We start from the raw sequence: 24429 nt of genomic DNA on the forward strand, positions 1-24429 counted from the left end.
AAATATCGATGGCTATTTCCGGCCACACTCCAATTCTCGTTCGAAGGACCGACGCAAATAATTCTCTCTCTCTCTCTCTCTCTCTCTCTCTCTCTCTTGAGGAAGCGGGAGGAATCATGAGAAGGGAGACTTCAATGCCAGAAGAAGACATGACCAATCCGTCCCCGGACAGAATCCAAAGCTCAACCCCGAAATCACAGAGTAACTGTTGGATGAAAGTCCCCAGAGGGGGAAAACCTCCTACCACTCAAAACAAGCTAGGAGCATCCTGTTCTCTGTGCCAGAACATACACTCTCGGCGCCATGACGTTCCACGATATGCCCCAGCCGAGTGAACGGACTCACACTCTGGCCACCAGCCAACTGGGCCAGTTTTGGCTCAGTTCAGGTTTTTTACTGCTGTTGTCGGGTCCCTGTTGGGCCCCCTCGGTTCTGGGCCATGTTTGGCCCCAGTTCAGTTACAAATAAAACCCGGTTGCAGCAAAATGGCACCCACAACCCAACACCTGAAGACGGCCCTCCCACTGATAGATCGACCTCCCTGCCCCCCACCTGACCATTGAAGGCAAACAACCTGATGCCCCTCCACCACATATAAAGCTGCTCTACGTCTCACTGACCGTCAGAGGCCAGAACTCCCCGAAGAAATGTAGATCCACTCTCATGTGTATGCAGGACCTCCAGAGCTCAGTAGTGTTCCTTCAGTAGACACTTGTTGGCGGAAAACTCCCTTCGGCTGCGAAAGTCGGGCGTTCCCGATACAATACCTGGCATCCGTAACAGCAAGAAAGGGGGCACAGCGATCTGCGAGAGGAACTCCCTTCAGGGAAAGGAAGATACTGCAGAGCCCAGACGGCAGATATGTGGCAATAAAGGGTGACCTATACGATCAACTACACACGCTAATAGCCATCTATGCCCCCAACGAGGGCCAGGAAACCTTTTTTCTTGATCTGGAAACAACGCTCCTCCCCTTTATCGAAGGCCAAGTAGTTATATGAGGTGACTTTAATGGGGTCCCTAACCCCTTAATAGACCAGTTTGGCACTGTAAGTGATTACAATATTGCCCATAGCCTCTGTCACTTGTTCAAATCCTTGGGGGTCGTGGACACCTGGAGGGTCCTCCATTCTGAAACATTTCGCACGTCCACCGCTCCTAGTCCCAAACAGATCTGATACTGGGGAGTCCGCAGCTGCGGGTGTTTACCGATGACGTAGAGATCGGCACAAGAATCCTTTCCGACCATGCTCCAATCCTGTCGACCGTGCAGATCTTTGAACCGGACCCCCCGGAGAAGCCTCGATGGGTGCTCTACGAACCAATGCTTTCACAATATGTTGGTGGGCAATACATAACTACTTCAAAGAGAATCCGCCGGACCTTACCTCCACAGCGACGAGATGGGAAGCCATGAAAGCGGTGATCAGAGGAGAACTAATAGCTCAGGCAGCAGCATATTGTAAACAATGCGCCGAGACAAAGGAGCAGCTGGAAAAGGAGGTTTCTATAGCAGAGACACTTCACAAGAAGAGATGGTTGCCTAAAGCAGCCAAACTCCTGAGACTGGCCTGCATCAAGCTGGAGGCCTACTATGCCAAAGAGACAGCTCAGAACCTAATCAAAACAAAACAAAGCTATTACGCGAATGGCAACAAGGCCAACAGGTTCCTGGTGAGCAAACAAGCCAGAACCTGACGACAAAACTACATCTCAGCCCTAAAGGGGCCATAGGGCAGGATCCGGTACGGGGAAGATTCAAAACTACAGGTGGCCACAGCCCACCTAGCCGACAGGTTGACTGCGTCCCCCGGCCGCAAGCCTTTCCACACCTGTCGGAAATAGACAAGCTAGCATTTGAGGCACCCATCACCACGGAAGAGATCGAGGAGGTGCTAAGAAATCTAAAACCCAGAACCCCAGGACCTGATGGCTTCACGTCTAAATTCTTCAAACTCTTCTGACCCCTGCTCCTGGGCCCAGTGACCGATCTATTTAATTCCTTCCGCGACACAGGCACGATAACACCCTCCATGCAAGAATCTGTCACAATCCTACTCATGAAGCCCGGCAAAGACCCAAAAGACTGCACATCGTACAGACCTATTTCCCTTCTTAACGTGGACGCAACATCTACTCCAAAGTGCTGGCGAACAGACTGGAAACAGTACTGCCATCCATCATAGACCCGGACCAAACAGGCTTTATCAGAGGCAGAAGCACAGGGGACAAAATTCTGCTAACTGTAATAATGACACTTGCGGTTCATTCCCATCCTGATCATGAGGGGGTCCCTTACGAACAAACCCTGAATATGTGTTTCCTGTGACAATGGCAAAAAGACCCGCTGCACCTCCATCAAATAATCGGACCATCAATGTCAACAGAGGCCCACCAGCCCTCTGTTTCAATTGGTTGATTATTTCCCCAACTTCCTGCTGAGAGTAATCTTCGAACGTTGTCAAATCCACTAACCAACCTGCCAGATTATTTGGATTTGGCCCAGCTCGCCTACGCATGACTGGGTTAACCGTCACTTCTTTCGACCAGGGTCCAGGTGGATGGCACTTCCGTTTCCGACCCACTCTCTGAGCTGGTACTATCGAAAACATCTCTGTCCCATTGGTCAGGGTCCCAGTCAACCCCTGCGGAGGCAATTACTCTGGCCACCTTTCGGGTGTTGACCCTCCCTCTTCTCTTTCGATATTTGTATCCAGCGACTCTCACAGCAGCTCGCCCGGCTACTACTTGATATTTATCAGCCTTGTCATTATTCAACTTCATTTGGAGCTGCTGCATTAATGCAACCTGTTTCTCAGCAGCCAGCTTCTTTTCCAATCTTAAAACATGCGCCTGCAACTGTACATTCGGTTGGTGTATTCTTCTAAATGCATGCAACAAAATCCACCCTCGTCTACCTAGGGTGGAACACTTCTTCCCCTTTTCCACAGGCACCTGTTGCAGGCAGCCTGCCACCTCTGCCGGACTCACCTCTCCCAAACTCGTATCCCATGTCTCACTCAAACCTGCACCACACGCCCAAGTCTGTGCCAATCATATGGACTCGTTGTGCACCCTGAGATTGTCACTTCAGAACAGTCTCTGCCTGCGGAGCTTCCTTTTTTCCTAAATAGAGAACTCATAGGGTCAATGAATTTGTCACGTCCCTATCAACAATACCTCAAAACACACTCACTTTCCTTCTTACCACACACACACACACGTTGCCCGAGTCCAAACTCCAAGTTCGTCAGGTTCTTTGTTATCAACAACTACACAAAGACCCTGCTCACAGTGCCAAAATGTTTTGCTTTCCCGTCGTGTGGAGTTACCCAAGAAAACACTTACCAGATTACACAGAATTAAAGTTCTTGGACTCAGGGAGGCAATAATATACACTTCGACCAATAGTTAATCGGCTATTTATAGACCCTTTATTCACATAGGATATAAACTTGCACACAATTCTGTAAATGAATAGAGTTGGTTATACACAGACATATAGATAAGTAACGATAGACCAGTTACATCACTGTTACCGTAGTTGAAGGAGAAAACGTAATCTCGGCCACTAAGACACTACCCAGTCACAAGGCAGGAGGTAAGCAGAGAGATCACACGGGCTAACGGGCTCTGGAGCTGAGCATCTTCCCTCTCAGCGAGACTTCATCACCCAGGGTTCCAATTCTATTCTACAACCCCAATACCTCTTTTTTTATGGGGAGCAAATCCCTGCCTACCTCAGGTTGCCAACCGTCCCCGGCCGAAGGACAGCCATCAAGGTAAGCATCAAGGTAAGGGGGCACAGAGTGGAAAAAGCCAGCTCGTTTCCCGCACCCTTGTCTCCAGCAGCCCTTATCACTGCACCTGCACAACTCTGACTCCCTTCTTGGCACATCCTTGATTGAACAATACGCCAACTATCCTCCATAATGAGCTCATCTGCTTCCAAATAAACACATTGCAACTGTGGCAGAACTCGTGTCTGCTAACTCCGCTCACAGAAACGCAGACTTCCATTGTGGTTATGGAAGTGAATGTCCAAAATGGCTGTTTTTTAGCTTATTTTCGCACACTCACTACACCTATGGACTCCCATTTGGTTTCAGTGCTATTTCCTTTCTCCTCCTCTCCCATTAATGGTGGCACCAGGTGGGAGAGGTCCTCGCGGCCCCTTTCCAATCCTCCAGGACCATCATCAATGTATACCTAAATGATGCGGTCATGGTCCAGGGCTCTCAGCTCAATCTCCTACTCGTTAGGCGTCTCCCGCGTCTCACAATTTTCTCCCTTCTCCTGCCACTCCTAACACCTCTCTGGCACCACCGCCCAAGTCTTTCAAATGTGGCAACCTGCTCCACGTAGCTACTCTCAACACTCTCTCTGTTGTCAAACATTCCTGACATCTGCCACCTCCTCGAAGACCTTCACCTGGTTGTCCTCGCTCTCACCGAGACATGGTTCACGGCCAGCTCTGTCACAAATTTTGACACTCTCCTCCCTCCAGGCTACAAGATCCTCTCCAAGCCAGAACCAACTAGCCCGAAGATGGAGTGGCCCCAATCTTTCCGGAATGGGCCCCTGCTTCTGTCACTCCTACGCAGGCCTACTTGTCCTTTGAATGCCAGGTTTGCAGGTTCTCCATCTCTCCTGGCCTCTCTTTGTCTGCGGCCTCTTCCTCTCAGAATGGGTTGACCTCTCTTCTTTCATCCTTGCCTCGACCTCTCAACTTCTCCTCCTCAGAGACCTCAACTTCCACCTGGATGCTTCCAATCCCTCCTCTGGGTTTTTCTACAACCTATGCATCTCTCTCTCCCTTTCCATTCTACCCTCTGGCCTGACACACTTGGCTGGACACACCCTGGATGTTGTCTTCTCCTCAGACATTACATTACCCTCTTTAGCCCTTTCATCACTGGCCACTTTCTGCTCTCTTCCCACTGAAACTCCTTGTCACTCAAGCAAAGCCTACCCCAGCACTGCCACCTTCCTTCTCGGTCATTCGGCCCATGAAGCGAGTGTCAGTGGATGCCTTTGCCCCTACTTTGTCTGCTTCTCCTACTCCTGAGGATGACTTGCACGCTGACTTGCACACTGACACAGCCCTCTCTAACCTGCATCTTTTTATGTCGCACACTCTAGACATCCTTTCCCCTGTCATGAGAATCCAGCTGAAGCATACTTCCAAGCGCAACTCTTGGTACGACTCCGACCTCGCCGCCCTGAAACGTAAGTGCAGGGTGGCTGAGAGGAAGTGGAGGGTTTCGGGCGCATTCTCTAACAAACTGGCCTGTTGCCTGCTCTAAAGGCAATACAGACTATCTGTCCTCTCCAAGTATAGGGGCCAAATCCAAGCTTGTGTCGCTGTGGCCTCCAACAATACGGCCAAACTCTAAAATCGGCAAGGAGCTGGCCAATCCTACTGCATTATCCAACTCTCCTGTTCCCTTCCAGGCCCCTCTCATTTCACCACTAAAACTCAAAATATCCTGTCCTTGTTCACTCCCTCTACCTCTCTCAGGCCCCCTTTGGCTGCCTCTCCCTCTCCTCTTGCCTTTTCCTCCTTCGCTCTGACAGCACATGACGATGTCTCTAGACAAGTCTGATCCATGAAAGTGTCATCCAAACAGGTGTTCCCCTGCTACTCCAGAACCACCAAGGACTACATTGCCACCCTCACTCCAGCTTTGGCCAATTTCTGCAATCACTCTTTCACCACTGGATCTTTCCCCTCTCTCATCAAGCACCCCCTTGTGCACCCCCTCCTAAAAAAAAGCCTAATGCCGGTCCTACTTGTCTGGCAAACTTTCGCCTGCTTTCCATCACTCCTTTCCTTAGCAAACTCCTGGGAAAGCTGGCCACTTCCTAGGTTACCCTCCACACAGAATCTGCTGGCTGCCTCCCTGACCATCAGTCTCGCTTTAGAGCAGCCAGAGGTATGGAAACTGCTCCCCTGAACACCCGTAAATATCTGCTCTCTAATCTCGACTCCAGCTCTCCCTCTGTCCTCATCCTCCTCCTCGACATTTCCTCTGCTTTTGACAGGATCAATCACGATACCCTGATCAACAGACTATGTGAACCTGAGCATCACGGATCAGGCCCTGGCATGGCAGACCTCCTTCCTCCTGGACTGTCCCTCCTAAGTCCAACTTCGGTCCTTTATCTCCACCACTTCCCTCTCCACATGTGGTGTCCGCCAGGGCTTTAACCTTTCACCCTGGCTCTTCAATGTCTATAGGGCCCCTTTGCCCACCTTATCTCCACTTTCTCTTCTAACCTCCGGTGTTAGGTGGAGAACACTTAGCTCTCTTTCAGGCTTCCCTCAGCCCCCTATCCTCCCTCGCTCATTCCGGTCTATCCGTGATTCAGGATTGGTGTGCCTCCAACAACCTTTGTCTTTATGCTAGTAAGATGGAGATCCTCCTCATTGGGACCCCTGCTCCCGCTTTCCCTCCCTCACTCTAGCCGCCCTCCTTGGGTCCTCTAACCCTGCCTTCCTGTGAGGCAAAAAAACTGTGGTGTCATATTCCAATCACCCTCTCCTCATATCATAGACGTTGCCAAAAAAGTCCACTTCCAGCTGCACCTCCTCAGAGGTATTCAACATTTCCTCACTTTCCCCCAGCAGCTCACTGACTCCAGAGCCCTGGTTCTCTCCAGGCTGGACTAATGCAACAGCCTCTTTCTCCATCTGCCTACGTCTACTCTTCGCCCCTGTAACTAATCCAGAACAGGACTGCAAGACTTATCCTTGGCCTTAAGCCCAGGGACCGTTTCTCTCCAGCCCTGAAATCTCTCAATTGGCGCCTGGTGGCTGCAAGGGTCAAGTTCAAAACCCTCTGCATTGTCCACAAGTCTTTCTGGGGCTGGGGGCCGCACTACACCCAAGTCTCTTCCAAACGACCTTCCTTCTAGAGCCCTTCACTCTGCTAACCCCAACTCTCTGAGGGTCAGACGCTCTCTGAGGGTCAGACGCTTCTCCAGGCAGAGAGTGGGGGTAGATCTCTCTCCTCAACAGGTGCCTCCCTCTGGAACGGCCTCCCTGCTTCTCTCAGACGTGAGCCAGACAACCTGAAGTTCAGGAAGCAGCTCAAGACCCTCCTTTCCTACTCTGCCTTCTCTCTCTAACTCCCTTGCTAACTTACATGTCTGCTGGTTCCGTCAGAGTCCCACTGGATATAAGGCTTCTCCAAGACCAGTCTTCCTTGCACTGCCTGCTGGCCTACCACGCACTAGGGACTGCAACCTTTACAGCCCCCTGCCTACTGCACATACCCTAGAGCCACGCTGCCCTGGCTGCACTTCCCCAGAGCCATGCTGACCTGATCGCACTGTCCCCTTTTCCTCTCCCTTGCACTTCCCCTTCCCCTTCTCCTTCTCCTTCCCCTTGCACATTGTGGGGTGCATTTAAAAGCCCCAAACAGAAGTCCCTTTCACGTGAATGGCAGAATTTTAAACACTGAAACAAAAACGGCCTGGCCTTTGTATTTGTTTTTCAAGCAAAATTAAAGAGCGATGTGGAAAGGGGCTTACCTGTCATTACCAATAGATAAGTACCATCTTAATTTACAAAAGAAGGACGAATCAAAGATGCCCGTCACATGGAAAACAGGATTTTTAAACATTGAAAACAAAAGTTTCATGCACAGGCATGTGCAAATAAAAGCAGTTTGAAAAAGTGAGAAAAAAAAGTATCACTGCTCGCAGACAGATTTCTGGAAAACAAAACATGATGTGCGGGTTGACAATGTATATTATGTTTCACCTACAAAACTCCAGTGATATTTGGAAAAGCCACTTTGTGTTCATGGAAAATGTCAGCCCTGCTGTCTGTGGGCAGAACTTCACAAGAAGATCTCCCACTGCCAGCCCGGATGTCACATCTCCCATCTAATGACCAACCGCAGAAAAATGTCCTGACAAAGGTATCAAAATTCAGAGTTCCCCAGACCTGCTGACCCTGAAAGCATTGACTTCAAGAAAAGTTACCCTTGGCTGGAGCATGACTAATATGTGTGAAAATGGGGGCCCACACTTCAAAGAGCAAGCTTCCAACACAAATGCGACTGATATAAAAAAAAAACTCTGGGTCCAGGCTGACCCAGTGAAAACTAATGGCCGGAGGGCAGGACTATCACCACTTAGGCCTTTTTCTCAGCCATCATAAGGTGGTTGGATTTCATCTATGTACCATTTTAATGTAATTTCCAGAAAATTTTGGGGATATAAAATTTATCTACCTGTGACTCGAAAAAATGTAATGGCCAGTTAAACTAGGTTTCTAGCTGATCGGAACAGGTTGCAAATGTGAGTTGGTGAGCGGGTGGGAAATGAAATTAGGGATATGCTTAATAACATACATATTCATAAGTGTTGTGCTTTTTATGGAAATGGCAGAAAGGTGCCACATGGCATGGATTTGGTGGTCGGCTTATCTAATTCTCCATGATTAGCTGAATCAGAAAATATGTTTATTTTGGCAGTTGCTGGTAAAATTATGAAGTTGTGATACATAACTAGTTTTTGGCAAAAAGTTGAAAGGAGAACAAAGGGCGAATACAAATGGGAATTGCCATATGTTGCGTCAAGAGCCCTAAACCAATCCTGACTTGGAGGCTGGGTTTGGGAGGAGAGTAGGGTAACTGTCCAATCATAGTTGCAGGAATTATTGCAGGGTTCTTCCCCAAGATTGTAAAATTGGTGGCGTCATCAGGAAGGCTGCTGAAACTTACCATCTGACAGCTGTAAGGAGACACCAGAGGAGATTGCTGAGAGTGCATCTGAGTGGAGCTGTCTATTTCTAGGAAGGCCTCAAGGCTGACAGGCTCCTATGGTGGAGAGCGGGAGGACATCTTTGAGAGTGGAGTGACCAGACCCCTGCCCTATCTTTCCAGAGTGACCTGCAATGCAGCTGGCCTTCCTGAACCTTAAACAGGGGCTTGTTATGTAAGTAGAACTAAGCTCTGTGAAACCAAAAGGTGGGGGAAGTCTGCTTGTCTTGAATCCTTTCCCTTGATAGTGGGTGGGGCAAGAGGGGGCCAAAATCGTGTAGATCCTTAGCCTATTTAACTAAAAATATTAACTCAATTAATTCCCCATTTGGCAGAACACTACAGGGTAAATTTTGTTAAAATTAGAAATTAAGAAAGCTCACTACCCAGTGTGCGCTGAAAACTTTAGCCGATAATTTAATTACGTAATCCTTTTTGTCCTGCTGACCCCAACTTCTTTAAGGAAGAGGGGTATGTTTGTTCTTAAATCCGTTCAACCTTTTATCCAGCTTCTCCAACACCGGCCTTTCAGTAAGGGTGGTCTTAAATCCAAAATTCCCCAAATTATTCCAATTTTTCTGTCCGACTTCCCAACATAGACCACAGCCAGGGGACAGGGGGGGCAGGGAGGCTGAAAAACAAACCGATAATTCACTGTGTGTTTATTTTAAACCAAAAGGGTGATCAAAATCATATTTACCAATCTTGAAATCCTACTGCTAGCCTTTTAAGCCTGCAGGAAAATCAAAATCGCACAACATTACATAAGTGCATTTGTTATTGATCAGTGTAATTATTTTGTGAAGCGAAATTTACAGAAAGTGAAGAATTGTGATTGTGTTCTTTTTAACTAACTTTTGTGATTTATTTATGCTGAGAGAAGCTGATTGTGTTGTGCCACAGACAAAGGGGTGTTTGACATTTTCGTGCTAATTTGTATTACTTTTAATGTAAATAAATACCAATATATTTCCCGTACACTGGCCTGGTTCTTGGCTCATTGTTAGCTCAGGGGAGAGGGATCCAAGGGCATGATCTTTGTCTGAGATAGTGCTAACAAAAGAATCTGTTAGTTATTTGTTGTGTAACCACTTGAGTTGGGAGGGACGAAACTCCCTGTGTTGAGGCTGGTTTCTCAATAAACCGTTACAACTTCTATTGCACCCTTGCACGGCCCAAATGACACAAGGCCAAGTAGGATCATTTGTCTTGTTGTCCCTTTGTCGTCCCTTGTCTAGTGGTGCCTAAAAACACTTGTGTACAGGTGCGTTATAAATGCCATATCATAAGTTCAGCCATCGGTTAGCTCATCCAGGGTACCCCGCACCCGGGCTCCCACTCCACACGTGGATCCTCAAGCAGGATTTGTAAACCCCACACGCCTGTCCTTCAATGGTGGAATGAAAAAGTGTAATTCTGATGTCTTTTCTTGCAGTTTCCTAGTGGTTTGGGAAGGAAACCAGTCCCCTCCTTCTGCTCGGACTCTGTAGGAAAACCTGTCTCTACCACAAGGAAACCTTCTCCTACTATACAACACTTGCAGCAGGGCCTCGCTCCCGGTGTGGCTTGCAGAGCTCGGAGTACTCCATGCCCCATCTCCAGGGGTTGCATCAAGGAGTGGGTAGATCCTCCCGATACCCAGCACTTCATTACAGCTTCTGGACAGGTGTCCTCATCACACATTGTTGATCAGTATGACAGGTTTATGGGTGCATAGAGGGTCAAGGGGAATGATTTGAAGCAAAGTCCAAACTAAACATTTTCTGGGAAGTGACAGTCTTCATCACTGACATGCCATGACAATCCCTGCAACGCTCCCCACCCAACCGGTAAATATCTCTGCATTATTAACATTCATTTGTCTATAAAGACAGCGCTTTGACAAAAAATTGTTACTTAAACTGAGAATGTAAATTACCTTATTACCACTTTTATATGGGTATATAAATTATTATATATTTAATTATTCATTGATCCTTTCCTTCAAAAATGAACTTAGAAACTGGAAATTTTAAAATATTCTTTCATCATTATGATCTGTCCCGATAAGCAACCACTGTGTGTCCTAGCACGCTCCTTCCTCTATGTTCACCAACCCTCTTCTGTACACAACCTCAAATCAGCACCACCTTGCACAGTGCTCTGCTGACACCTGCTGACAACCAGGTAAATTGGTGCTACAGAAATCCATGTACATACATATTATGGTCCATCAAGATACAGAAATAGACGCAAGAGACTGGCGGAAGGGTTCAAAGATATGAAACTTGCTTTATTAATGTTTCCAAAGGTTATTGACGTGGCACATTTACAGCAAGAATTGAATAACTAGGCAATGACAATGGATGGATGTTTTATTCTTTTGACATTTTTTTTTCCTTTTGACTGGAATGACGCCTTCAGAGTACTATAAGTGAACTGGTGAGTGTGGTGGCTGTATTCGCTGTCTCAAGGAAAATCCACAGGGTGGTGTTCACTTACTGTCCATCCTGCCAAAATGTAAAGTATGGCCAAGAGGGTCTTGCGGGAACTTGTCATTTAAAAAGGAGATCAATAGTTATTCATCTGGTGCCACAAGCTTAGTTTAGTTCAGAGGTGGTGGTATTTAACTGGGTTCCTCCGATGGCCTACAAACAACAGGGGTGTCTGAAGCGCTCACTACACACAGGCTGTCTTCTACAAGGTCACCTTGTGGAAAGTAGCTGGAAAAAGGTCACAAATCAAACAGTGCTTAAAAGTGCTCCCATCACACAGGACTACTACTTGGACATTCCTTACAGATCTCCTTATGGCAAGGTTGCACTAAGGTCTCACTCCACAGAGCATTCCTTGCTGGACGTTCCTCACAAGCCTCCATATAACAAGTCTGCAATACATTACGGTCTCACTCTCCACATGACTCATGGTTGGACATTTGTTTCAGGGCTCCTTTTGGATAAGCCTGCACTACGTATCACTCCCATAGAAGGCTCCTGGTGGCCAAATGCTTAAAAAAGAAATCATTATGAGAAGCCTGCATGAATGTCTTCCTCCATACAGGCTTTCTGAAAATAAGTTCTCGAAAGGACTCTCAATGGTCATAGGTCTACTGGTGGCACTAAAGGCTCTCATCATGCATAGGGTTCCTAGGAAACGTGGCTCAAAATAACTCATATTCTTAACAGGTCTCCTTGTGACAGATCAAATGAGCGGTTATTCGGCATAGAAGACCAAAGAGTGCCAGGCTCTTAAGAGCTTGCTTTTCACATGGCTCACCTGGTGACTCAAGTCTTTAGAGCTCTTATTCCACTCAGGTCTCAAATGAGAAAGGATTTGACATTATTCTTGCCTCACACTACTCTCCTGGTGGCACAAGACTCAGAAAAGCTCTCATTCCACACAGGTCTATAGACACGCATGTGCACTTGCTCAACACTGATCTCTGCAGAGCCATTATTTCACATACAGTAGTTATCTAAAAAGCTTCCAAAAAGTCTCTGAATTACTCTCAAGTGACATGGGCATCTGGAGAGCCCACATGGTTCAAATCTCTGAAGAACGCTTCATTCCACAGATAGTACATCTCCAAAAAAAACTAATTTTGCACGTCCTTGAACAGCTCTCACCCCACAAGCACTCATTAAACAGGTCGCTAAAGTGTTCCCACAGGTGTCTCTTATTCCCACAGTGGCGCTGTGACCGGGTCTTAACCTGTCATTCCAGCCAGGTCTTCAACCATGGACTGTGGCTTTTTGACTACACAGCTGTGGAACTCATGACTAGGTCATTCTGCAAGTGGATCTACAGAAGTGGATCCATGCATGATTCTTCATGGCAACAACCATGAGCTGCTTCCTTGCACTGCCAGATAAACAGTTTCACTTTTTCACAAAACTATCTGCATCAATTTAACATGGGGGTGCTTACCAGTTTGTGAGGCCTTGGGGAGTGGATGTAACTGAGGTAACACAAGCTTGGACTCTCTTTGGTGTTTTCCATGATAGTAATAAATAGGAATTGCGAGTAAAACGTGTTACCCCGAAACTGGAGAGTACAGATTTCCCTCCGGAAATTGATGCTTGATATAGCGCACTACTTGACAGGTTTTGCGGGACACAGTTTCACTCTACTAGAACGGATAAGGCAGGATGTTCCACAGCTTTTGCAGGGCCTGAGCGAGGCAGTGATACCTAGAGGCATGCACACAGGATTACGGGAGGTCCGTGTGGAACAGCTGTCAGTCTCTTAATTAAAGGGGTTACAGATAATTAAGGGCTGCAAGGAAGCCGCTCCCAGAGAGCACATAGAATGGGGTTGGTCTAAAACCCCAGCTTCAGAAAGTCAATTAGTAGGGTTCTATTGCTGTGAAACAAAAGGAGGTAAAGCCATCTGAACCAAGGTAGGTCTGGACAAAGAGATGAGGAACATCAGGAAAGCATCAAAAAGGATAGTGGAATCCCTTCCTCTATACCCTAACCTTCCTTCACCAGACATGAACAGTGGGCTTTGTGTGTGAAGTGAGAGTATAACAAAACCTATTTCAAGCTATTAAGGACAGAAAGAATCACTGCTCCAGGGGGGTCAGCATCTAGGAGGAGGCTCCAGGGGACAGAGAATACAGCCATGTCTCAATAAACTGAGGTTAATTAAAAGAGATCTTTCTCACAAAAAAACAGAAAATGTTTTCAGCATTATTAATACAAACAATAGCTTTGATTTAACTCCTCCATTCTGGGAGCCCACAGTTTGTCACCTGTAAAAACCTAAAAGCATGGTAGAAACATTATCGTTAGAAGAGAAGGGCATCTACTTGACCTGGGCACTTCAGGGATTACTCATAACTAGAAAACAAGTGAATAGGATTCACCAAAGTTTAAAAGCCAGGTGATTTCTGGGATCTCGAGGAAAGTTTGGAAATTTGCGGTGGAAACTTGGCTACTTTCGGAAGGATAGCAAAGGTCATGCCAATCACTACCATATGCCTAGTGAAAACAATCATCCCCTGAAAGAGAGTGGCCTTCTTAAGAGAAGATGAGAGAGAGCTAGAAGAGAACAGAAGATGATGCACGAGAGCAAAAAGAGGATCAGAGACAGACTGGAAGGAGAGTGGTCACACCTCAAGAGAGGATGTGAGCACAGGAAGGAGTGATAACATAAGGGCAAATATGGAGGGTGATTGGAAACAATTTCCAAATAACAAGACAGCTGGGTGGAAAGCGGCAAGGAGGGAGACAACATGATATGGGATAGCCCTGGAGGGGCTGAGGGTCCATGAGATGGCAAGAGTCACAGGAGGGCAAGCCCTGCGGGGGACAGATCCCCAATGGGAGGAGCGTGCTATGCCAATCAGTAGATTAAGAGTTAAGAGAAGAGTGAGAAGTAAAAAGGTGGAGTTAAGAGATAGGAATTGAACAATAATTAGGGGGTTTTGAGTCTCAATGCTCCCCAAAGGAGGATCAAAGGAGCAAGAGCAAAGTATAAGGATAGCAGAGCAAGAGGTCTGTACTGTAAGGAGAGAAAAGTGAGGGGACTCCTTGCAAGGCTGGGAAGGACACACGGCTGGATTGAACCCTCTCCTCTGAGGCCCACTAAGGAGGTAACTTTGCAGGTACGAGGAGAGGCAGCTAGCAGGAATAAGCAAACATGGCTCTCAGGAGAGGATAGAAACCAGAACTGAAGACGACTTGTGTGAAGGGATAAGTACCAGATCAAGAGGGTGATTGAGAAAGGCCCTGGGGGTTAGGGCAGAGGTAGCAGGTGACCTATTAGTGTCAGAATAATCCCAAAGAGCCAATATCTGGAGTGCAAAAAACAGCTGGCTGTAAGACATTCCTAAATGATAAAACATGATGAGAAATCCAAAGAAACATCATTTTAACAAGAAAAGTACAATTCCAAACATGTGGTGTGGCGTCCCTGCTACAAAGTCACGTTTGGTACAAGGCGAGTGCATCCTGTCTGGAAAGGACACCAGACCTTGCCCCAGTCTTTTTTTAGTTTTATATTTTTATTGTTTTGTTTTTTTGTTTTCATTGCATGCAGCTAGCTCCAGGGGCAGAGATCCAGGGTTATTGTAAGGGTTGCTGCCCTTCAGCTCTTTTCCTCCCTCCCCCACATGCAATATTCTCCTGATCGAAGAATGTCCACCTCGTCAGAAGATTGGGGAGAGGTTGTCTATAGTGTACCCCATCTGTCCCCTTCCTATGACTTCAACTCATCATTTCCATGCCTCCCGCCCCATGATCACACGTGGGGTTGCGAGGTGGAGAGGGGAAAAGGTGGTGGAGCCCACTCCCCCCACTCAGCCTGATCTCTCCCCCCAGACTGGAGCCGGGGCTTCTGATGAAGGGCATTCATATTTTGGGTCTGCACGAAGATAAATTTCCTTGTCCATGTTGTCCGGCCTTTGCAGGCGGTGATGGTCGAGCTGCTCTGTCCACTTGCCTTGAATTCTACTTCCTGTCTGTCCTCACACGTGAACACACGGTCAGAAAAGCGCTGCATGCAGGCTTTTGTCCCGCTCGCCCCGGGGAATCAGATGCGTCTGGAGGTCTGCTTAAAGATGAACCCCCTATGGGCAAGCGTCTTCATGATATTAGCAATGTTTCTGCAGTCATCTGTGGGTCAGAAGAGAGACAAGGGATCAATTAACATGGCACAACAAAGGCAGGTGATCAAGACAAAATAACAAGATATTAACTGTGCCCAGCTTGCTTAGCCCCAGTTTCCTGAAAATACATGAATTTCCCCATATTGTTGCACAGGTGGAAAGTGTCATCACCCCACCACAGTGTTTGCTTGCAGTGTTCAGCAGGAGATCTAACTACGGTGTATAATCTTTACTGTGAATTCCATTCTATAGCCACATGCTGGGAAACAGCGAAGGACTTTAGATGCAGGAAATGTATTTGCATAAATGATACTGCATCGTAACTGGTTGGTGGCATGGTGACCCCAACCTAGCCAAGCAATTATGCAGTCGGTCTATGTCGCATTTCTATGATAGGCGGGGCAATTGTAAGCATTTTATAAGCACTCCATGAACACAGTCACTTCTAGACGCAGCTGGGCTTATTGAAATAGAGCCAACGCCCACACGTAAGAGGTTCCTGAGGCAGCGAAACCTGCGCGCTGTCAGGCAACCGTCACATTAGAATTAAAGCCAGTCCAAAAATGGTCGCATCTGACCGGACAGATACAAATCATGAAAAAGCGAGAAAGCAAACTCGATGTCTAAACCATCCTGTTTATAACTTACAAATATTTCTGAAACCATGTAATCTTCTTATAGTACTACATAAAGTTACAAAACATCTTTGAAAATATAAAGTGTCAGAAAGTTAACTCTGAGGTATAAAACCAAGACTATATGATAAAATACTCACCCTAGTCACTCATGTACTGGTTAGTGCATGCCCTCATTCCTAAAAGATTCCTAAAGCATCTACCCTCGATACTTAGATGAAAGAATCTATTGCTTAGTAAACCATTGGGAAAAAACGGCAGAGGCGCTAAACAACCCACGCACAGTATCCACACCACTTACGCACACATCGGCTTCCACACTCAGTTCCACTCTTTCTGTTAATGCCACAACAAAGCAAACTAGAGGATGGCTGGTGGGGCATACATAGGAAGGGGGTCATGGACTACTAGTATTCGAGTCGCCACAGGAAGCCCTTTGTACTTGCTGGAACCTCTTTCTCAAGACTCTTCGTGCATATCACACAGCACCAAGATGTCTTGCCAGGCAGGGTAGCCGCAACTCCTCTTTTTAGCCCAAACCAAGGTTGAGGAATATGCCATGAACTTGCTCGTCCAATCACATTTAGGGCAGAGTTCTGCAACCTTTGGCTCTCCAAATGTTTTGGAATACAATTACCATCAGCCCTAGTCAGCATTTTCAATGGCAAGGAATCATGGAAGTCATAGTCCAAAACATCTAGAGAGCTGCAGGTTGCAGTCCCCTGATCTAGGGGCACTTGTTGAAGCGCCACAGATACTGTGTTTGCTCTTACAGCATGCGCGTCGATCAAGGACAGAGGGATCGTCAGAATATTATTTGCCGTAAGAACACACTAGACAATCCAATGGGCCTTTATTACAAGAGAAGGCATACATAGGTGACCGGAGACCCTCCAATCTATAGTCCTCTCCAGGGACAATTTTAAATGCTGCTCTTCCATCTAAATGATGAAAGAGTTCTACCACCTTAAACAACAGGCTTTTACTTTCAGCAAATCGAAGGATGGGCCCTCAAAACCACACTGCGCTTGTGGAACATCCTGTGTAAGTCTGATCTGTGGATAAGGTTTACTGCTTCCTCACAGGTTAGTCCAATATGATGTCAATCAGAAAAACAGACTTCCAGGTGAAGAACCCGATATCAATCACGTGTGGCCATAGACTTGAAAGGCACGGATTGCAAACACATGGTGCCGATAGACGCTTCTACGCGGTCTCTCGCGGGAGCCAAGAAATGATCATATGTTCATATCAGTAATATAAGACCTCAGCAGGAATGAGCTCCAGATAGCTTGCATGACGTTTTGGACAATTCCGAATACTCCCAGATGATATAAGCATTTTTGCTAGCCTCATAATTGCGGCCTGGTACTGTACTACGAAATAACGAGCAATCACCTTGCTCCTATGGTCCTTGTGCCAAACTTGAGGCAAAATAGGGAGGATTCTCAGTGCTTCATCCTGCTGTGTGGTTTGAATTGGACATTAGCTCCCTCAGTATAGGAGTGACTCATCTGACCTTTCTCATAACAAGATATCGCGTTGGTCAAATATGGATTTAAATAAAAGTCTTGCCACGCATTATATATGTATTTTTCCTGTCCCTGAAGAAGATGTTGCCCCACCTTCTAAAATCATTAAGGTGGACTGCCAAAGATAGCTGGCCACAGCTAACGAACATTTAATTAGTCAATGTACTTGATATTCTGAAAGGACTAAGTAGTAAAGGTTATGTATACATAGGCCTCAACATTTGCACTGATCACTTTCCATTGACTAGTTAGAATTGACTTGGCCAGGTAAGAAATGGGTTGCGATATACATGTGGTGAACGGAGCGGCGAGTACCTTTTTTTTGTCTGGCTAGTAGGTTGCAACTTGAATGCTTACTTTACACCTATATAAAGTAAGGATGCAATGGTGATGAATTCTATCGTACATTAAAAAAATATTTTAATTGTATCATTTAGAGGGTATGGAAGAAGAAAGAATGGGATAACATTTGACAAGAGTGGTGTTGTAATTGTTGTTTACCATGTTTCGATGAAATTAGACTATGTGGCCAAGCTGTAATATATCTTTTGAGAAAATAATGTGAAATTAATGGTTTCATCATAGTAGAATTGTAAAATGTTTTATCATACATTTGTTTTATTTTGTCGTGCCACCGTTTCCAGAACAGAATTGTGAAGGCTTCAACTTAACTATCTAGAGAATGTTTCCATACTGTGCGTTTAGACCATGATTCCCAGTAGGTAAGTCTGCAGGGACATCTACCCCAATATCCTTTATATGTTGAGTGGAAAGTGGGCCAGAACTGCCACAGGCAAATTAAGTAAGGTGTAACAAAGGATGAGGCTTCATCACAGGCAGATGAGGCCTCAGCAGACCCTCAGAGTGGTGTTTTACCAAATGATTTTGCAAAGAGAAACTTTCCATCTTGGAATTTCTATATACACTAATGGAAGTGGGATAGGACTTGCAGGACTCGCCCTGAATCGCTGTATTAGCCGGATGCGACATGAAGGACAAAAATAGGTTTACAATGTGGAAGAAAGTGGGATCCACATCCTTTTCAGTGTCAAAACCCTAGCCATTGTTTGTATTGGGAGTCTTGTGGAGAGCTTGCTTGAGATTCTCTCATGACAATCTCAAATGTCCAAACACTATCTCTTCAGGCAATAGATGTCCAAACACAAACTCTTCAATGATTACAAAAAACTGCAATGGATCCAGAACGCAGCAGCAAGACTCCCTCCTAAGACAGAAGACATCACACCAGCACTAAGATACTTACATCGGCTAGGTTATAGGCCATTAAATTGATGGAAAAACTGTTTTTGGAATAAATAACGCAACATCCATAATGTTTAGATAAACACAATATAGACATTTATATGACATTGTTTCTCTGTCACGTTGTGCCATATAGTGGACTTGCATGCCATAACAAAGACAAACAATATAAGGAAGCTCATTTCCCACACCCATTACATTTGTCGAATGTATTTTTATTTTTTTACTTTAAGTGGAGCATCCCCAAACCTCCCTTCCCGCCCCTTTGCACCCCCCAATATACACACCATCCTACCTCTTTAAACAACCCTGAGGCACCCTTACTGCCCATTCCTTTCTCTTACCCAAGCCCCCACCCCATCTCTACGCCTTGGTATCCAGTCATATTATCGTAGATCATCCCAATATGAAGATGATTTTCATAAAAAGATTTGTTTTCAAACTAGATTTAGAAAAAACAATATTTTGTACACTCTATTTTTTAAATGGATGTTTTCTCCACCAACTATATGACTGGATGCCCTTTGGCTATCAGTCATTAAAAGGATCTATTTAAAAACATGTTGCATTGTCACAGAGCCCTTCATCGCCAATGAGATTACTCTTCCAAGAAAAGGTCTCCTTCGACAGACCAATGAACCCTTCGGTATAGCAATGACAACTGTCTTGAACCAAAACAATATTAAAATAAGAAATATGGTGGATCAGCCTTTTTAAACATCTCAACGAAAATCTGTAACTTCCTCTCCAAGGGAATACGCACAATAGATGAACACCTGAATTTCAGGAAAGGACTAAAAACATGGATCTTCCATTTGCAAACCTAACTCGCCAAACCATGGTCCAAGCTAAAAGGGAAGCATGCACCTTTAATGCAAAGACGTAGAGTACAAAGTACTGGGTTCTGGCTCACAATTTCCAGGTTACATGATCCAAGCAGATCGGTGTACGTAGGATAGAGAGCTAACGTCATTAACCACTGCAGAGTGGGTTTCAGTTTTCTCAAAAAACAGATACAGCAATAATTCTACCCTATAACCTGGTAAGAGGAACATCCTCTCTCCCCTACTAAAACTCTCCATACTTCTGCAAACACACCGACCAACTACATCACCCACATATGGCAACTACAACACCCCGCACCCACACTAACACCAAACAGCAAAACTCCTCAAATAATTCACACAATCACAACAGGGTCAATGCACACCTACCCACAGGCACACAAGTACTATGATTCATGGATTATTTTCGCCAAAAAAACGGGATTTGTGCACCATTCTGCCCCCAAATCCCTATTTGACAAATGGGGATTTGCGGGCAGAATGGCCACCAAATCCCGTTTTTTTCGGTGCAAATAATCCATGATTCAGGGCCAACGCCTCCCATATGGACTCAAGCATCCATATGCACACAAACCCCTTCCACCTAGAAGCCAACACATACAGTGACTTTTTTTCCGAACTGAAACTACCAAACTAACCCAATCCTCTCTTTCAGGTCCGCCAGACTGCCTGGACACAATGCAAATGCAGCGGTGCACAGCATAAATCCCATCAACATAAAATAGGGTAGAGAGGCATAGCCAATCCCTGCAACTGTAACAGCAGGCCTAGTCTGCAGAAGCCTGAAGGGCTGGATAAGGGGTGAAGGAGGATAGGGTACCAGGGTGGAGTAGGTGAGCAGAAAAAAACCTGGAGTCGCTGTGAGCTTGCAAATAATTTTGTGAATGAGAGTGAGGGAATTAAATATGTAGGCAAACATCCTGACATACTCAACAGAGAAGCATTTGCCAAAGAAAGACTGCCTTGAAGTCCCCAACACTCATATACACTCTTGAGTTCTGCTGAGTCAGGAAGAGGTTGATTGATGACAACCCTACTTCAAGAAAATGGCATTCGCCACCTCTACATTGATTTCCCACACAGGTGGTGGTTAGGCCTGTGTAAGGTGTGGAAGAAGGAGACTGACACACAGGAGGCATGATTGTTGCTGAAGGCTTTTATTCAGTAAAAATACAGAAGGAAAACCCTAACTATCCCCAACTCTAAGAGAGGTTTCCTTGCCTAACTTAATGCTAACGCTATATCAGGATGTCCATAACAAAAAGTCCACCGTCCTGTGTCAAAACCTATTTCCGTCCCTTACACTTCTACCTAAAGATAAAAGGCTAGTGAGCCTCTTTACTGTGGAACAATGGCTCCCTTCTTCTGCAAAGCAGACTACCAAGCCAGTAGTCTGGAGGGACTATTTTCTGAGGCAATGGCTCCATTCCCCAGGTTGTGGTCCCTTTCAAAAGGCACCATACAAAGTTCCAGATTGAAAAGTCTCAGTTCACAAAAATAAGCAAGGTACCAACTCAAAACCTTGATGTCAAGAGGACTCCCCCCTCCCGTTGACCCTTCTCAGGCTTCTTGCAATGGGGATTGACTCCCTTCCCCTGGCCTTTCTAAGGTGTCTCCGAAATGCCAAATTAATGACTTTCTTTCCTTGGCTTTTAGCACAAAGGTGGGGGGGGATGTCTCCTTTCCCCTGGCCTTTCTTGGCAGTTCATCAATGTTGGGGGAATGTTTCCCTTCCCCTGCCTGGCCTTTTTTGGCAGTCCAACAAAGATGGCTCGACAGGCAGTCCTGGTACACTCCCCTGCCAGGTACTAAGCGATCTTCCACTGGTCTTATGGATGCATAGTTTGATCTATAAAGGTCATGGTGTCTAAGTGTAAGGTGGTATGAAGAGATGTAATAAATTAAATAAATGAGAGTTGCAGACCCCGTTCTATTTGGTTTCTCTTGTCCAGGTCCCAGAACCTGCCAATATGGTTAGAGCCCTTTCAGTGGCTCGAAAGGCAGTCCTGGTATACTCACTGGCCAGGTACTCATTTGGGTCCTAGACTCCTCCTATTTGGTTTCTCTCATTTGGGTCTCAGACACCGTTATTGTAGCTTCTCTTGCTTTGCTCGCAGATGCCTTTACGGACACAGGCAGCTCCAGTATCTTGCTGTTGGGCACCTGGACCGTGTCGTCGGTCACGGGCTTCTCTGAGCCTCCCAACAGCTTTTCTCAGCCTCCAATGTTCTGCTCCTTCCAGCGACTCTGCCGCACTTCCCTGGAACCTGACTGGGGCGTCACCGTTCCTTGGCGTCACACAGCGTTCTCCCGCGCCTTGTTCCTCTTCTACTGCTGGCTTCAGTCTGCCGGTCCTCGGCAGAGCAGGTAGGGACTTTGGGTTCCCATCATCCGCGTCCCAGCCTTGCTGTCCGCAATGTTAGGCCTTTCAGCCGCGGTCAGTGGCGTGACATTCATGTGCAATGTCTATGATAATCATGCTGCTGCAGGCAAGGGCATGTGCACACTGAGCTAGGTGAAAGATGTATGATTTTTAATCAAAGCTTAAATCTTTTACCTAGCATAAAAACAAGGGGGCAGTGACTGGCCTCTGGCACCCACATGTACTAGCCACTAGTGGTGACTGGTTTATTTGTTTATTGGAGGGGCAGAAATATTTGTCACAAGTATGCAAGTGTACTGAGGGAGCCTGAATCAATGAAAGTAGGTTTAGAGTGGCTTTCCCGATGGGAAAAACATTTGAATAATGGGTTAAAATGATGCATTATACAGAACACTTTTTGTGAAAAATTGCCTAAAAAGCCATACAGTTTGGAATTGTTTTTGTGGGTAACTCATGAAAACATCCAATAGATGCAAGTTGCCAACAGTGGGCGGGAGCTGTGCTCCTTTACTTTAAAAAAAAAGTTTTACTGTTCCTATACTTTTACTTTAAAATGAAACCCCTACGGAATGGTTATGTTTTAAGATAAAGTGTAGGACGAAGTTGAAACTTGCACTTCAGTTCACAGCACTGCACGTTCCCTTAAACAGCAGGCGTGTTCATTTGGGGTTTGTGGTGACCGAACATAGTTCCAATACTTCTTTTCACACACTTTGACCACTGATATATGTCAGTATGAAAAATATGTTCATGCTCTCTGTGCTCATACATTTCCATGCTGGCTGCACCAATATATGCCAGTACCTCCTCCTAGGAACATACGCCTTTTGGCATTACCATTAACAATGCCATACCACAATAAGATAGCATGTCCAAACTGGGTCCAATGTAGGCCAGTCTGAACGTGAGACCGGAATCAGTGACTCTCTTTCCTGTCTGATGTGCGCAGCAAGTGAGCCAGAGCGTCAGCTGCAGTCGGCCTTAGCTCAGCCCCCTGACTGAAAGTCAGGTTGAGGGCTGGACGGAGCTCCCCTCGACCTGGGGTGGTGGGTTCCCCATTCCATAAGGGCTGCAGGGGTCCCAGTTATGCCAGTGCTTAACTGTTTCTTTTTCTAACTATTTCTGGTCAAAACACACAATATGTGCAATAAATAAATACAAACAAATAGAAATGCAAATGAACAATGCCAGCATCTGCATGGCGCTTTGCTGTAGGACACACAGAGCATCTGTTGCTAGAATAAGTAAAGATGCATGGCAGTGCTTGTGCCCAGGATATACCAGGCGGGTAATTATGTTTATTTATTTATTTATACATATAGCGCACATAACCCCGAGATATCTGGGCGCATTTTGTGGGGTAACACAATGAGTTACATAGCAACAAGAGAAACAGTACAGTGCAAGGTTGGTTACATTTCCATTACATCGGTACAGGACGTATAGCAAGAAGAAAAATAAAATGATACAAAATAAAGACAGAAGTCATGTAGTCCCTAAATGACTGACAAACACCAGGCATTGATCAGGGAGCAAGCAAAGTCATCAGGAGAACAAGACAAGTAGTCTGCTAGTATTAGCAGAAGTCGAGGGCAAGAGCAACGGCACAGGAAAAGATGACCAATGGTCAAGAAGTCTGGTAGGCTAGGACATCAAGGACCCCGAGTCACTGCATAGAGTTTACGAAATTGCAGATTAAAGACTAATTGAACAAAGGCTTAATATATCTGTGCTGTGCCCTACCTTTGAGGTAATGATCAGTGGGACAAGCAGTATGTGAAGGTCCAATGTAGCTTCAGACGTTGTCTTAGATGATTGCACTTGCTCAGTGTGACATCAATGAATGCAGGTATTTGTAGATTATGGCGCTGGCCAGTGGTGTAAATGGAGATTACTAACCCTAGAAATCCCAACAGTGGGCAGGGTGTCGCCTGAGTTCACAGGATATTTTTCTAACCCCCTCCCTAAATTAACATTTCCATTTCAGGAGATTAATTATTAACACCTGGGAAATAACCCAAGAGAGGAGCAGTGTTTCCTATGAGGGTCCAAATAAAGTATATATAACATGCACACCTTTCAAACCTACGAAGCTTGTGTAAATAATGTCTGTAGAGTGCAATCCTAAAAAGCCTTTTCACTTGTATTCTAACCAGAAATTCAAGTGGTCTATTGTGTACGTGCCATCTGGAATCCCGGCTTCGGCAAAAAAAAGCACAATAAAAACAATAGATCTCGTGAGGTTTGGAAATGGTGATCCAGGGAGACATTTTGCTGGATCTCGGATCAGGAAATATCCAGCCCAATGATCAGCGCTGTTGGTGGTAGCATCTTTTTTTAAAATATACAATATAGACAATGACAATGTCAGTAACAATAGGGGCCAATAATTACAGACATGAATTGGA

General features: G+C 45.8%; 1 protein-coding gene across 3 annotated transcripts in view; it reads right to left on the minus strand.

The window, feature by feature from the left end:
* Positions 1-11019: 11019 nt before the first annotated feature.
* The window catches only part of ERI3 (ERI1 exoribonuclease family member 3), a 2288738-nt gene continuing 2275328 nt past the window's right edge, over positions 11020-24429 (minus strand). For 2 of the 3 annotated variants that reach the window (XM_069642319.1, XM_069642320.1), the window contains exon 9: positions 15156-15370. In XM_069642319.1, the coding sequence (XP_069498420.1) occupies positions 15288-15370 (83 nt within the window). In that variant the 3' untranslated portion in view covers positions 15156-15287. Of the gene's footprint in view, positions 15371-24429 lie in introns of all 3 variants that reach the window. The other variant, XM_069642321.1, reaches the window with a different exon arrangement.

Source organism: Ambystoma mexicanum, chromosome 1q, assembly GCF_040938575.1.
Source record: "Ambystoma mexicanum isolate Mex_15411 chromosome 1q, UKY_AmexF1_1, whole genome shotgun sequence".
Taxonomy (NCBI): domain Eukaryota; kingdom Metazoa; phylum Chordata; class Amphibia; order Caudata; family Ambystomatidae; genus Ambystoma; species Ambystoma mexicanum.